The sequence below is a fragment of the Condylura cristata genome, unplaced genomic scaffold, assembly GCF_000260355.1.
Source record: "Condylura cristata isolate star-nosed mole 26May11 unplaced genomic scaffold, ConCri1.0 scaffold00023, whole genome shotgun sequence".
NCBI lineage: Eukaryota > Metazoa > Chordata > Mammalia > Eulipotyphla > Talpidae > Condylura > Condylura cristata.
In genome coordinates this window covers 25240580-25254423 of record NW_004567124.1, presented here as the reverse complement: position 1 = coordinate 25254423, position 13844 = coordinate 25240580, and the positions used below count along the sequence as shown (strand labels likewise).

The 13844-nt window shown below is 49.0% G+C and overlaps 1 protein-coding gene across 6 annotated transcripts in view; it reads left to right on the top strand.

Moving 5' to 3' along the window:
* Window positions 1–13844, top strand: part of MAPKBP1 (mitogen-activated protein kinase binding protein 1) — a 47134-nt gene that overhangs the window by 15098 nt on the left and 18192 nt on the right. For all 6 annotated transcript variants that reach the window (XM_012728641.1, XM_012728643.1, XM_012728642.1 and 3 more), the window contains exon 3: window positions 7924–8015. In XM_012728641.1, the coding sequence (XP_012584095.1) occupies window positions 7924–8015 (92 nt within the window). The remainder of the gene's footprint in view (window positions 1–7923; window positions 8016–13844) is intronic.

The window sequence follows — 13844 nt, the reverse complement described above, 5'->3', positions numbered from 1 at the left end:
TATGTACCTGTCAAGAACCTATCCTGACTTGGCGGCCCAGGCCAAATTCCTACTCCCCCTCCCAAGGAAGCTTCTTTGTTTCCTTCTCTGGTTCTTTTCAGATATCCTCTTTCATCCTTTCTGAGCACTTTGTATTGTTCTTATGACCTTTATCACATGTTGGATTTCTTTGTAATGTATCATTCATCTTCCCTAGTGGATTTTGAGTAGAGGGGTAAGTCTCTCCGTTTATCACCATGTAATTACATTGTTGTTGTTTTTTTTAAAAAAAGATTTATTTATTCATGCATACAGAACTGGAGTACAGGCCAGAGGTGCAGGGACAGTGAGAGGATTCACCAGAGACAGAGTGGGGAGCAGAACAGGCAGATCGATGAAGTACACTGCTGAGGGGAGCAACAGGCAGGTCAGGAGAGGTCTGCCGTGCCATGTGGGTCATCTCCCGGTTGGGGATTGAACTCATGCTGAAGTGGCGTTAGCTTCTTAGTGCTGTGCTTTAACCCGCTGCGCCACCAGGGAGGGCCCCATTGCATTGTTTTTTGGAGAACAAACTACGTTAAGAAACAGGATTACATTGTGACCCCATTGTATACATGCACCCCTGAAACAAAAGTCTCATGATCAGCTTACATGTGGTGAGATCTATTTTTTCTGTTCTATTTATTACATTACCCTCTAAATTGATTTCCATTCCCATTAACAGGCTGCAGTCTGCACTGAAAAATGCTGTTCTAGCTCGTATGAATGAGTAGTCCTGTCTGTTGCCTGTGAACCACCTGTTTTTTCCATTTACTTTAATGAGAGCCAGAAGAACACTTAAACAGTTGGCTTTGTTCTTTTCTTTTCTCTTGGGAATAGGCCATTATAAAATGATCCCTTTATCTCATTAACATAAGGGATGACTTTGCTTTCCTTCTTTCTCTCAGGAGGACACAACACTGCTATGCCTGGTACACACTGGCAGTGGCGGGAGTTCGGGCTGCCTCTGGCGTACCTGTAGTAATTTGGCCCTGTTGCAGCCTCTTGCCCAAGGAAAGGTGACACCTTCTTTCAGGCTGGTGTGGGCTTTCTCTCGCTCACCACTCTCCATCTGCTAAAAAGCAGAGGCTGGGTCACAACTTGAGTGTTCTCCTAACTCCTAGCTTGTGTTTTATGTGTGCAAATCATTGTAGAGTTGCAAAATGGCTGCTTTTTTCTTGGTACTGAGCTTTCCCTTGTGCACAAAACCCAGGACTCCTAGAATTGCAGATGTTCCGGGTACCAGCTACCTGGTAGCAGTTGTGTCCCATGTCACTGGCCATAGTCAGCTGGACTAGTGTGTCTTTCAGGCTGTGTTTCATGAGCATTTGGGTCTTGAGAGTTTGGAGCCGAAGTTCCTGCCAGAATTCTAAGCCCCAACCCAGACTTCGAGCTGTTTTCTCATCAGGTCACCTTCCTGCTTCATTTTCCTCAAATGATACTTGAGGTCACAATTCATACTGGTGGGCTTGCTTTCTTTGGAAAAATGAAGTCGTATTCCCGAGGGGCTGGGACATGTGTTCTCAAAAGTGTGGTTTGAGGACCCCTGGATACCTAAAATCCTTTTAGGACATCTGTGATAATACCCCTTTTCTAACTGCATATCCATATGGGCCAGATTGTCTTCAACTAGAACAACAATGCAACAGATTGCCTGCAAGTGCAGATGCAAGATTCCAGCTGTTTTCTATTAAGGCTGACATTAACGAGATTTGTAAAATTGTAAAACAGTGCCTCTCACTTCTCTTTTGGGAAACAGAGTTATAGTAAATAAGAGTGTTATGTTAATGTTGTTATTGTTTTTCAATGAATTAATAAATATTTTAAATTATTTAAACTGTAGTTTTGAATATAGTAAATGTTGATAGTTTATTTGTATAAACAAAAGCCCTTTGGGGCCCTTGATACTTTCTAAGCGTGTAAAATCAAAGAATGTAAGTGGCTCAAAAGTATGACTATCACCAGGCTGGTCATGCTGCGACCACATCATCTCGAAATCTCCTGACTTAACAGATAGTTTATTCTTGCTCAGGCTCGTACACAGCATGGTCAGCGCAGGAGGTCCCTTCATTGGGGTTGTTCAGGGGCCAGGCTGAGGAGGCCTCATCTCATCCCCTGCCGCCATGCTTAGCAGTCAGGGGAAGAGGTGTAAATGTAGTTCTTAGAAGCTTCCACCCAGAAGTTTCTAGCCAGTTCCATAAAAGTGGATAGCCTTATATGCACGTTCGGGAGAAACCCAAACCAAAAAAAAGCACATATACTTGAGTTCTTTGTACCCTCCCCACCCTTCTACCCCCCACTTTTTTTCATTTTCCGTGAACATCACTGAGATGGTTTGAGGGTACAGGGAGAAGTCAGGGATGCGAATTGTAAAAGGGTGCTGCTCACAAGGTACTGAGCCACACTGGCCCTTCTCTCTCTCTTTTCACATTGACTAATCAATATTTAACACATAAAATAAAGATAATGGAATACTAGAGTAATCCATCAGCTTAGGAAGTGAACTGCTACCTGTACTCTTGTGCTTGTCCTCATCTGGACCTGGCTGTTCTGTCATAATCATTTTAGATCCTTTGTGGAGAGCATCTCTACAGGCCTGAAATGTCCTTGTTCCCCTGCACTTACTTATGTCTGATCTTTCACTGTTCCTGAAGCCTCTGCTGTGCATTTGTTCATTCATCCAGTATTTACCAAATGCCCTTTGTGTACCAGGCACTGTATAAAGTACTAGGGGGACCTCATTGAGGGGCAGTCCTGCCCTCAAGAAGCTCATGTTATGGATAGAGAAGACAGTGAGTACTTGGATGGAGACATAATTAATGTCAGGTCACCACCTGATTCTAAATGCTGTAGAGAAAAGTAAAGCAGGATATAGAGAGCAGAAAAGCTAGTCTGGAAAACCTTGTTCGTGGAGGAGATCTTTGAGCAGAGACCTGAGTGACTTAACTTTATGTGAACAGTTGAAGAAGGAGTGCCCTGGTAGAAAGGATAACATAGACCAGGGGTCTTATGCTAGAATCTGCTTGAGGTGCGTCAGGCATCCAGGGGGAACATGTAGGAAGTAAAGTAGGAGAGGCAGCCAGAGGCCAGATGACTTAGGGTTTGGTAAACCAAGGTGAAGTATGTGGAGTGAACTTCAAGATTGGAAGCCAGTGAACAGTTTTGAGCAGTGATTGATGAGTTGATCTCGTGTCTATTTTAAAAGAATGTGACCTGGCCTGGGCCCTCCCTGGTGATGCAAGGAGTTAAAGCACAGCAGTATGAGGCGATCCACAGCCACTGCAGCATGAGTTTGATCTCTGGCCAGGGGGGTGACCCACATGGCACAGCAGACCTCGCCTGTCTCGCCTGCTGTTCCCCTCAGCAGTGTATTTCAGTCGATCTGCCTGTTCTGCTCCCCACTCTGTCTCTGGTGAATCCTCTCACCACCACCCCCAAACCCTGTAGCTCTGGCCTGTACCCCAGTTCTTGTATGCATAAATAAATACATCTTAAAGAAAAAAAAAGAGAATGTGACCTGCCATGTTGATGAAACGACTATAGGGGGCAAGACCTGCAGCAGAGGAACACAGGTGTTATAGCCATAATCCAAGTGAGAGACAGTGGGGATTAGAACTCAGTGGTGTATCGTAAATGTTCACAGGCTCTGGGAGGGAGTGGGGAGGCTGGTGTAGTGTCTGCTAATTTCTCTGATGTCTTGGTGGACGCACTCCCACCATGATGATCTCAAGCTTCCAGTGTACTCTCACTGAACGTGGACATGGGAAATGATGTTGGCAATCAGCAGTCATGAGCCAGTGCAAGCTGGCTCCTGCACACGCGTGCTTATACTTGGCTTCAGTTGGCCTGTGGTGTGTTTCCAGGGAGTGTCCAGCTTTGTCTGCATTTTCAAGGGTAGATGGAAGCTGTACTGTGTTTTTGGAAAGAGGATGAGGAGAAGGTTATGGGAGGGAGTCAGTTTATAAGAGCTCTGTGCTGGGATCTTCCAAAATGAGCTTACATGTTGGAGGCCTAGCAGGAGCTCTGGACTGTCAGATCCTTTGAAAGTGGAGCTCAGCCCATAACCTCCCTGCAAACAGGAAGCTGGTTTGAGTTAGAACATAAAATAAAAACCAGCTGATGCCCCTGAATGTTTTTCCCCTGCTCCTCCCCCTGCTCAGAGCCAAAGGAAACGGCCTCTCCCCCCAACCTCATAGTTGCTCAGAAAGCCAGAAAAAGCCAAAACCATAATTCTTTTGAAAATAACCAAAGCTTGAGCCCAGGCAAACTCCTGCCCTTGGGGTTTTTCTAGACTGGAAGTCTTTTCCATTGCTGAGAATCTTAGGAGGAAAGTGACTAAGGAACACAGAGGTGCTGGCGATCAGAAACTGAAGCCGAGGGTTGTGGAAGAGGTGGTCTACACCTGGATACTTCAAACTGGAGTTGCCAGCTCATTCGTAGGTCTTGGAAATCAAGTGTGGGCCATGATCAGAATTAATCTTTTTTTAAAGATGTATTTATTTGTTCATACAGAACTAAGGTACAGGCCAGAGGAACAGGGGCAGTGAGAAGATTCACCAGAGACAGAGTGGGGAGCAGAACAGACAGATCGACAAAGTACACTGCTGAGGGGAGCAGCGGGTGGGGCAGGAGAGGTCTGCCGCGCCATGTGGTCACCTCTGGGTGGGGGATCCAACTCGCACTGAGGTGGCTGTGGCTCACTTGCAGTGCTGTGTCCTAGCCGTTTGCGCCACCAGGGAGGGGCCCCAGAATTAATTTTTTTTTAAAGATTTATTTATTTATTCATATAGAACTGGGGTACAGGCCAGAGATGCAGAGGGTGAGAGGCTTCACCAGACACAGAGCGGGGAACAGAACAGGCAGATTGACGAACTACACTGCTGAGGGGAGCAGCGGGTGGGTCAGGAGAGGTCTGCCACGCCATGTGGGTCTGCCATACCATGTGGGTCACCCCCGGGGCAGGCGGGGATCGAACTCATGCAGAAGTGGCCTTAGTCTCTTAGTGCTGTGCTTTAACCCGCTGCGCCACCAGGGAGGGCCAATTTTTTTTTTAATGTAGTTTTTTTTTATTACAAAAGTTTATTTCTACATCATTTTGTACATTTTCCAGAATTTTTAATGAAATAAAGCATAATAGAAAATAGAGTATATCTTATGCAATAGCAGTAACCCTTGTTGTAAAGCTTTTGCTTCAGTTTATGTACATCCCACACATATACTTTTGTATGTACTGGGCATATATGTAGATAGAATGTTAGTCTTTACTGTGGGTTGTGGTCAGAAAGTTTGATAAACCGTGAGCTTCCTTGGAGACCCAGGGTTTAAGTCTCAGCGCTGTGAGGCTCTCCACAGCCACTACAGCATGACTTCGATCCCCTGGTCAGGGAGCTGACCCACATGGTGCAGCAGACCTCTCTTGACCCGTCTGTTGTTCCCTTCAGTGGTGTATTTTAGTAGATCTGTCTGTTCTGCTCCCCACTCTGTCTCTGGTGAATCCTCTCACCCCCACCCTGTACCTTTATCCTTTTCTTGTATGCATAAATAAATAAAAATAAATCTTTTTTTAAAAAAGGAAATTTGATAAACCACTGGTATTTAGGGTCTGATAACTCACATCGCTATTAAAAAGTCCATGTGGGCCCTCCCTGGTGGTACAATGGGATAGGACACAGCACAACAAGCTGGCCACAGCCACTTCAGTGCAGAAGTTCAATTCCCGGCCCCGGAGGTGACCCACATGGCGCGGCAGACCTCTCCTGATCCGCCCGCTGTCCCCCTCAGCAGTGTATTTCGTCAGTAGGCCTGTTCTGCTCCCCACTCTGTCTCAGATGAATCCTCTCACTGCCCCTGCACCCTCTGACCAGCTCCTCAGTTCAGTATGCATAAATAAATTAATTTTAAAAAATAGTCCATGCTAGTTTCAGAATTCTCTGTGGAACTGGGTCAACTCTCCACAGAACACCTACCCAACACCTACAAAACTCCCATCAGAGGAGAACCAACAGACTGATCTGATTCTTTGATATCATAAGGGAGGGATTGATACAAATTATAATCCAGAGATTTTCCTGATATCAGATTAACTTGAAGAGAGAAGCTCACTGCACTTGACTTTGTGACCTTTCCCGTGGCTGTGGGTAGTGCTGGCTTCAGACTCCTCGGCTGCCTTCTTCTCAGCAGTAGGCAGGCGTTACTGCAGGAATGTTCCCAGTACTCCTCCCCCCCTGGGGTAGCCACAGGCACAGTGCCAGGATAGGGCGGAGTGCCCCAACCGAGTATCCCCCGGACTTCCCTGGGGTTATTTTGTGCTCTCCTGTCAGTGCCTGGCGCTCGGTCTTTTCAGAAAAGCAACTGGGTGCTACTAAGAAATAGTGCAATGAAGGAAGCGTAAGTCTGGGTAAACTATCAAGGATGTATATAATAGTCCAAAGTTACTTTGCCCCACGTTAGCTTTAGAGCCTCAGATAGGCCCCAGGCAACTGGCAAGCATGGTGCTGGCTGAGTGTCTGTGGGTGGGTGTGGAGCTATAGGCCGCCATGCACTCCATCAGTGAGGGCGCACATTGGAGTTCCTGGTCCCTACCCCCAAGAAGTATGGAAGACTCTTGGGGACCTTCCTAGGGAATAGCTTTTAACTTTAACACCCCAGGAGGCTTATTTTTGGCCACCATACCACATATTTTTCTGACCTAGTTCAAGCTAAAATGGCCCTTAAAGATAAGAATTTAAACAGGCCTTCTAGGAACCTTTGAGTTCTCTAGGACAGTAAGAGACAAGGAGAGATACTTAAACTATGCTGATTCTGGCCTTCCCCTCTCTAGAAACCACCTAGAACTAGGAATAGACCATCCTGCGACAGACAGGAACACCCCTGGAGTGTTTCTCATTCGTATCACCATCCATAGGGCCCCTACGTCTCCTCAGAGTCTGAGTTCTCAGGGCAGAGTCTGCAGTCCCGCCTGTTTACTAGACATTCTGCATTCAAAGCCCCGTCTCAGCTAGTGGAGACCAGGGACACCCCTGCGGAGCCAGGGCCGGGCTTCCATACTGCACTAGAGGGGCATACTTGGAGTGTGAATGAGGTTACCAGGCAGTCTGATTATCACATGGAGTCATCTAGCAGAAAGCAGTGGACTAATTTGAGGTTAGTGCATTGTGGGTCCTGGGGCTGCAGTTGGTGCAGGGCAGCAGTGGTGACGATGGGAGTGATGGGGCTGTCTTATGTGGCCATGTCCCCTCATCTCAGAATCTCTGAGCACTTTACACATGTTTCCCTTTCATCTCTGGGAGTTGTGGCTTAATGATAATGATTAGAGTGCTCTCAGCATCTGTCTTTACAAAACACACCATTAAGCCATGTGTCTACCTCCTCGCCTCCTAGTCTATATGAACTGGCAGACGTTTGGGGGTGGAGTCCTCTGATGGTGGGGAAGAACGTGATGGAATGCACACGTCAGGGATATTATGAGTCACTTAATTGATACCTAACATTCTTCTGGCGCTCGGCAGATCAGAGTGGCCTGTCTTCATGCCTGCCAAAGCACGAAGGTCAGCGACCTCCCCTGAGTCTCATGGAGCTGAGAGCCCAGCGTGGGGACCCAAGGCTTTATCTTGTAAATGGAACCTCCCCAAGTCAGGGGAACACTTGTTTCTCCGTAGCCACAGGCTTTAACCACTTCATTTTCTTGCCCATGGTCCCGGTAGCCTGAGTCCTGTTGAAAGCTGGCTTTCCCCATGTGATCAAGGGACTTGGGGTCAGAATAGAACCTGGAAAAGTCAGTAGCCCCAGTTTCCTGAAGAGATAGGGATATCTGAAAAGGAGCCAGAACTGCAGGGTGGTCCATGAGCCCTCTGCTCTTTTCTAACCCCACTCCGTCTCTAATCTGTCACTTCTCTGCCCTAACAGGTGACCTTGGAGAAGGTGCTTGGAATAACGGTGTCGGGAGGCAGAGGACTCGCCTGCGACCCCCGATCCGGTTTAGTTGCCTACCCGGCTGGGTAAGTGCCTTAGGAGACGTCTTCAGTGCATGGCAGTTTATAGCCACACTACGCCGGGTGCGGTGAGCTGGGCTTTCCTAGTGTCTTGTGGACGATGTGTCCAGCGTAATATTTTGGTGCCAGTTTTGTAAAGGCGACGCAGGGTCAGGCAGAGGCTCTGCCTTTGTTGTCCTTGTTGCCATCTTGCCCTGCTTGGTAGCCACCCGCGCCGCCCACATGTACAGAGTCACGCTTTATCTCACACGCCACTCCTGACACCATCTTCAGTGTCTCCCCCTAGTTATTTTCCACAACAGCTTTATTGAGATGTAATTTGCATACCATACAATTTGCCCCTTTAAAATGGTACAATTCAGTATTTTCATGCATACTGTGCACCCATCGCCACGGTCAGCTTTAGAATATCTAGAATATTTTCACTAGAAGGAAACCCCAGGTCCATTAGCGGTCCCTGTCCACATCCCCCATGTTCTGCAGCCCTAGGCAACCACCTGTTTTCTGTCTGTATAGTGTTGCTGGACATTTCGCATCAGTGGATTCATGCAATCTCTGGCCTTTTGCGACCCGCTTTTCTCACTCAGAATTTTACCCTCGCACTGTTCACTTTTGTGCACTATTCGATTTCTCCCTTTGGGTGTAGTCAGAATCGTCCTGCACCCCCACCTCACCCCTGCACCGTCACCACAGTCCCCTGTGCTCTTCCCTCCCCTGTTTTGATCCCTCTTCCTCCCCTTCTTCTGCTGCACGCCTCAGATCTATAGTTTGCCTGCAAGTTTTACCTTTTTCCTGACCCTTTGTTCGGCTTCCCTGTATTCCCCCTGCAAGTGAAACCATCCGGTATTTTTCTCTTACCTGCTGACTTCCTTCACTTACTGTAATTCCTTCAGTTTATACAGTTTAGCATAATGTTTTCAAGGTTCATCCATGTCACAGCACGTCCTTTTTAAAGGCCAAATAATACTCCATCGCAATGGTATGTGGGTATACCATGCTTGTCTTCTCATCATTCGATGAGCACTTAGTTTGTCTGTACTTATCACTGTTCTGATAGTGCTGCTGGGGACTCCAGTCTCCTCCAGTCACTTTAACAGATGTCAGTGCCATGGGGCAAAGTGGCAGGCTAGGCTGGTACTTTTCCTTGTGATGCCTTTTTACTCCTCTGCTTCTACAAATAAGTGTTTTGTTTTGTTTTGTTTTTTGTAAGCCTCTTTTCCTGGCTGCCAGGCACAGGGCCTCAAAATGGGGCAGGCTTCTCCCGCCATCATCAAGTTGGACGTGCCAAATTCCGTACTGTGATTTCTACAACTCTTGTGGTTTTTGTACCAGATAGGATTTTTTTTTTAAATCATTCATCAAAAAAGCTAAGTTATCAACAACTTACTTGCCTGCTACTTTATGAGTTATTTTATTTAATACTCAGAGCAACTATGAGGCTGGTAATTTTATCACCCCATATTTTAGAGGAGGAAACTAAGATTCAAAGAGGTTAAGTGGTTTGCTGGAGGCTACACCGCTCATAAGTGTTTACGCTGGGGTTTTAAGCCAAGTAGGTTGACTGCAGAGCTGCTCTTTCTCTGAAAATGACATGGGGTTGGGGACCCCAGACTTTCTGCTCATTTTTAAAAGCTGCCTTTCTTTCCCTTAAGCTGTCTACCTGCCATCTGAATGAGAAGAGCCCAGTTTATGGGCAGCTCTGTCTATGCCAGGGGAGACTTCTGTGAGGTCATTGTCTCTCCTGAGTGGTCTTCTGGTTTTTCGCGTCTGTGGTGGGGTGTCATGGGGCCTGCATAGTCTTTTCCCTGCTGAGGCCAAGCTGTTGCCTTCTCCCCACAGAAGCAAGTTGATAAATGGTCTCTCACTGGATGCCCGCCTCAGGGGAATTCCACTCATGCCTGCCTCTGCCTTGGGAAAGCCAAGTTCCTTCTTGTTAGAGGTGGGGCTAGGGCTGGATGCAGAATGGGTTGGAAAGGGCCAGGGGTGCTGCTCGGTGTGCTGCAGTGTGCCTGCCTGGGGCAGTGTGGAGCCCTGTTCCCTCTCTCTTCCCCACACCGCACCCCTCCTTGGCCTCTTGCCTGGCGCCTTTAAGGGCGTGTGCTTCTGTTTATGGGCAGTTCCCATCCTGGCGTGTGTGCCTGGGAGTCATTACCCTTCCAGGTGGTAGATAGAGGCCTCCTGCTGTTGACCTAGTAGAGTGCTTGGCTGGGTCAGCCCTGGGCAGTGCTCCGGATCGACTCTCTGACCTTTTGGTTTTCTAGGACTTCAAGTGCTTTCTTTCTGAATGGCCCCTTTGCAAATGTTTTAGTTTTACTCTGCTAGAATTTCCCGGTGTGTGTGTGTGTGTGTGGGGGGATGTTATGAAGGTGGAGGGCTGTGAGGGGGGAGGTGAGATCTGGGGGCTGCCAAAGTCTATAGGAGCCAAGCAGTCTCTTTCCCTCTCTCTTCCTATCTGGTGATCCTAACCCCACCCCCAGCCCACAAGCTCTTGTTCCTATTGAGCTTGTTGCTGTAGGAGAAGCTCAGGTATCCTAGAAACAAGAAGAGAAACAAAGCTCAGAAAATTCTCCCAGAGGCCTGGAGGCAAATATCAAACCAAAACAAACTTTTCTGAAAGGAAATGAAACAGCTCAGCGGAGGGCAGGGTGGGGAGATGGGGGTGTGTCCGGCAGAGGTCTGAAGTCTCAGGGCAGACATGGCTCTCTTTGCTGTAGTTTCCCCATAGAAGTCCACTCCTCACCCGTCATACAGCATGCCCCTCGGCCCCGGGATGCCAGGCTGGTCCCGGATACCCTCTCTGAGGGACTTAGTTTAGTTGAACATCCATAGTTGACTTGGGCCCCTTCTCTAGCCAGCGTGGTGGAGGGGCCAGGGGCTTTAGATAAGCCCCTGTGGCCACTGCGGTGTCAGTCAGCTCTGGGAACAGGTTTCTCTTGCCCCATAGTCCTGAAGTGCAGGGCCTGGGCTGAGTGAGTGTTCTGGGCACAGTGCTCCCTGCCCACTGGAACAGGCACTGTTCCAGCAGCCAGGAGACCTTTTGGTTGCTTCCAGGAGGAGGTGGGGAGAGGCCCCAGCTGTCCTGAGAAAACCATTTCCTCAGCCCGTGTTGGAGTGTGTGCTGTGGTCCTCAGCGCCAAGCACTGGGACAGGTGTGACGCCAGGCCCCCCTGACTGTGCTCAGCTGAGTGGAAGGAGCACAGAGCTGCCTCTTGACTCTCTGTGGAGAGCCTTGGGGCGGGGGGGTTGCCTGGGCGTGTGCGGGGGCAGTGGCGAGGCCAGGTGCACCTGAGACGAGGGCATGCTTAGACTCCCTGCCCTGGCAGGTGTGAATTGTGCCAGGACACTCACCCTCAGCAGTCCCCTCGCTGCTTTTCTCCTGGTCTTCCTACATAACTCACACCTGAAACCAGGCTCCCTTAATTCTTCCCTAGTTTGCCCATTTATTCAGTCATCTGTTCAGGTATTTGTTGAGAATATGCTCTGGGCCAGGCACCATTTCAGGCCCTGGGGATACAGCAGTGAATAAGACAGACAGGCTTCACTGCTTTTTTGGTGGGGGTTAGGCTCAAGAAGGGCCAGCAGGCATGTACAAATGAGCAAGATTTTTTGAGAGAGTAGTCGGTGTCAGAAGAAAATTAAACCTGGTGATGGCCAGCAGAGTGAGTGAGTAACTGGGCGCAGGAGTGGTGGGGCAGCTTCATGACAAGGCTGTCAAGACTCAGTGAGAGGTGACATTTGAACTATCTCGAAAGACAGAGAAATCTGATACTAAATGTTGGGGGTGGGGGAGGGGGAGAGGAAACCTCAAGTACAAACGTCCCCAGGAAAGAAGCAGTCAGTTCACTTATTTGGGGAGCTAAATAGCGGCCCTGGTGGCTAGACTGGAATGATCGAAACGTGCCATTTTGACTGGCGTACAGGTCTTGAAACTCACACAGGTCCATCCTTTGTCCTCATTTTGAAGGGAACGTGCTTAGAGAGTTTGAGCAGAGAAGCCAGCTGTGGCTCTGCACTGGGGCCGTGTCACTCGCTGGGCTAGTACTACTCGCTGGGCTTCTCATGACTTTGGCAAGGGGAGCGGGGACGGCAGAGAAGCAAGAGACACAGCGGTTTTCACGGCCAGCCCTGGCCACTTAGCTGAAAGGCACTGACTGCGGAGATCTTAGAGAATTACAGACGAGGATGCCCTAGGAAACCTCCTGGACTCATTATCTCGGGGTAACGAAAGCCACGCAGTTTCTGCTTTGGGAGCGTGTATGGTCAGTTGCAGTTCCACGCCTGGATGAGGCTGCTATGAGTCACAGCCTGCGGGGGCTGCCATGGTTGCTTGGAATTTCAGCTGCAGTTGCTCACCCTGATAGCCCTTTGCTCATTATTGGTGCACCCGAGTGGCCTTCAAGGAGCTTAGGAGCACCATGCTGGTTACTTTGCCATGTTACTTTTTTTCAGTTCTCCTAAAGATTACGTGAGGTGCATTATTCCTGTTTTACAGATGAAGAAACTGAGCTTCACAGAAGTAAACGAATATGCCCAAGATCACACAGTATATTAGCAGACTGGCCTGCCTGACTTGATTCTTCTTGTTCTTTTTGTCGTCACCCTGCCCGAATGTGTTAGTGAATCCCCTAAGGTAGGGGAGAATAGTGAGCTGCCCCCAGGGCCTGCTTCACAGGACTGCTACTCAGGAGCTTCCTGGGCATCTGGGCTGTGAGATCTGGTAGTGACTTCACGATTTATTTACTCATTCACCAATATCTGTTGAGTACTTATCTTCCATCCCCTGTGAACATCATAACAAACAAGACCGAGGCCTCCTTCACAAAGCTGGTAATCTAGTGATGGAGATAGATCCCCTCTCCCACAAAGAAGTAAATTTTATAGAATATTGCAAGTCGGTGTGTGCTTTGGAAAAAGTATAAATCACAGGCAGTAAAAGGGACCAAGGGAGTGTGGAGCTAGCAGGTGACATTTGAGCACATTGAGAATTTTGTTGTGCCTCTGTGAGTCACCTTCTGATGCTACCTGGTATGAAAGCAGGAATCCCAAGGTGCAGGGCTTCTCCTTGGACTTCCTGTGTCACGCTGCCTCTGCGCTGCTCCCTTCATGCCCGCCTTCTGGAAGAGAGAGTGGCCAGAGTCAGACGCTGTGGGAATGAATGCTGGGCTCTTCACGATGGTAGCAGGCCTGGACCTGCCCTGGGCAGGGGGCTGTCAGGGGCCTGGCCCTTCCCTGTTCAGCGTGAGTCCTGGGCAGGGGGCCCAGCCTCTGTTCCTGGTGTTCATGTGACTCCCAGGCGGAGGCCCTGAGAAACTGAGGCCTCTCTGTCTCCCTCTGAGAACGAGCAGTGGTTCCGCACCTGCACCCTGGGGTTCTGAATGTCGGGCTTCAGCCCAGCCCTTGTTATGCTGCGGATTACAGCCAGCACTGCTGAAGGGCCCACGTGAAGATGACTGCCTGCGTGCTGGGCAGGGTCAAGGGATGTGGCGGCCCAGGGCCAAGGATTGATGCAAGCCGCGCCCCACCCTCCGCTCCTCGCCAGCGAAGACCAAGGAGGCCTCCCCCTCAGTGCTTTTGAGATTTTCTTGGGCGGATTCAACAGACTGGGCCCAAGTGGACCCCTGACCGTCTTTGCCAGGTTTGGCCTACTTCCTTGTGCTTAGTGTTGGCCCCATAAGTGGGGCTGTGACTGTCAGCTGCCCCTTTCTCCTTCTCTGTGCTGGAAGGTTTCCACATTTGGATAATTAGAAGAAAAGCTTCAGCTGAAGGGCCTGTCTTTGTGTAAGTCTCTCCTTAGCCCAAATCTTGCCACACCTAAGCCTTTCCCAGGCCAGATGG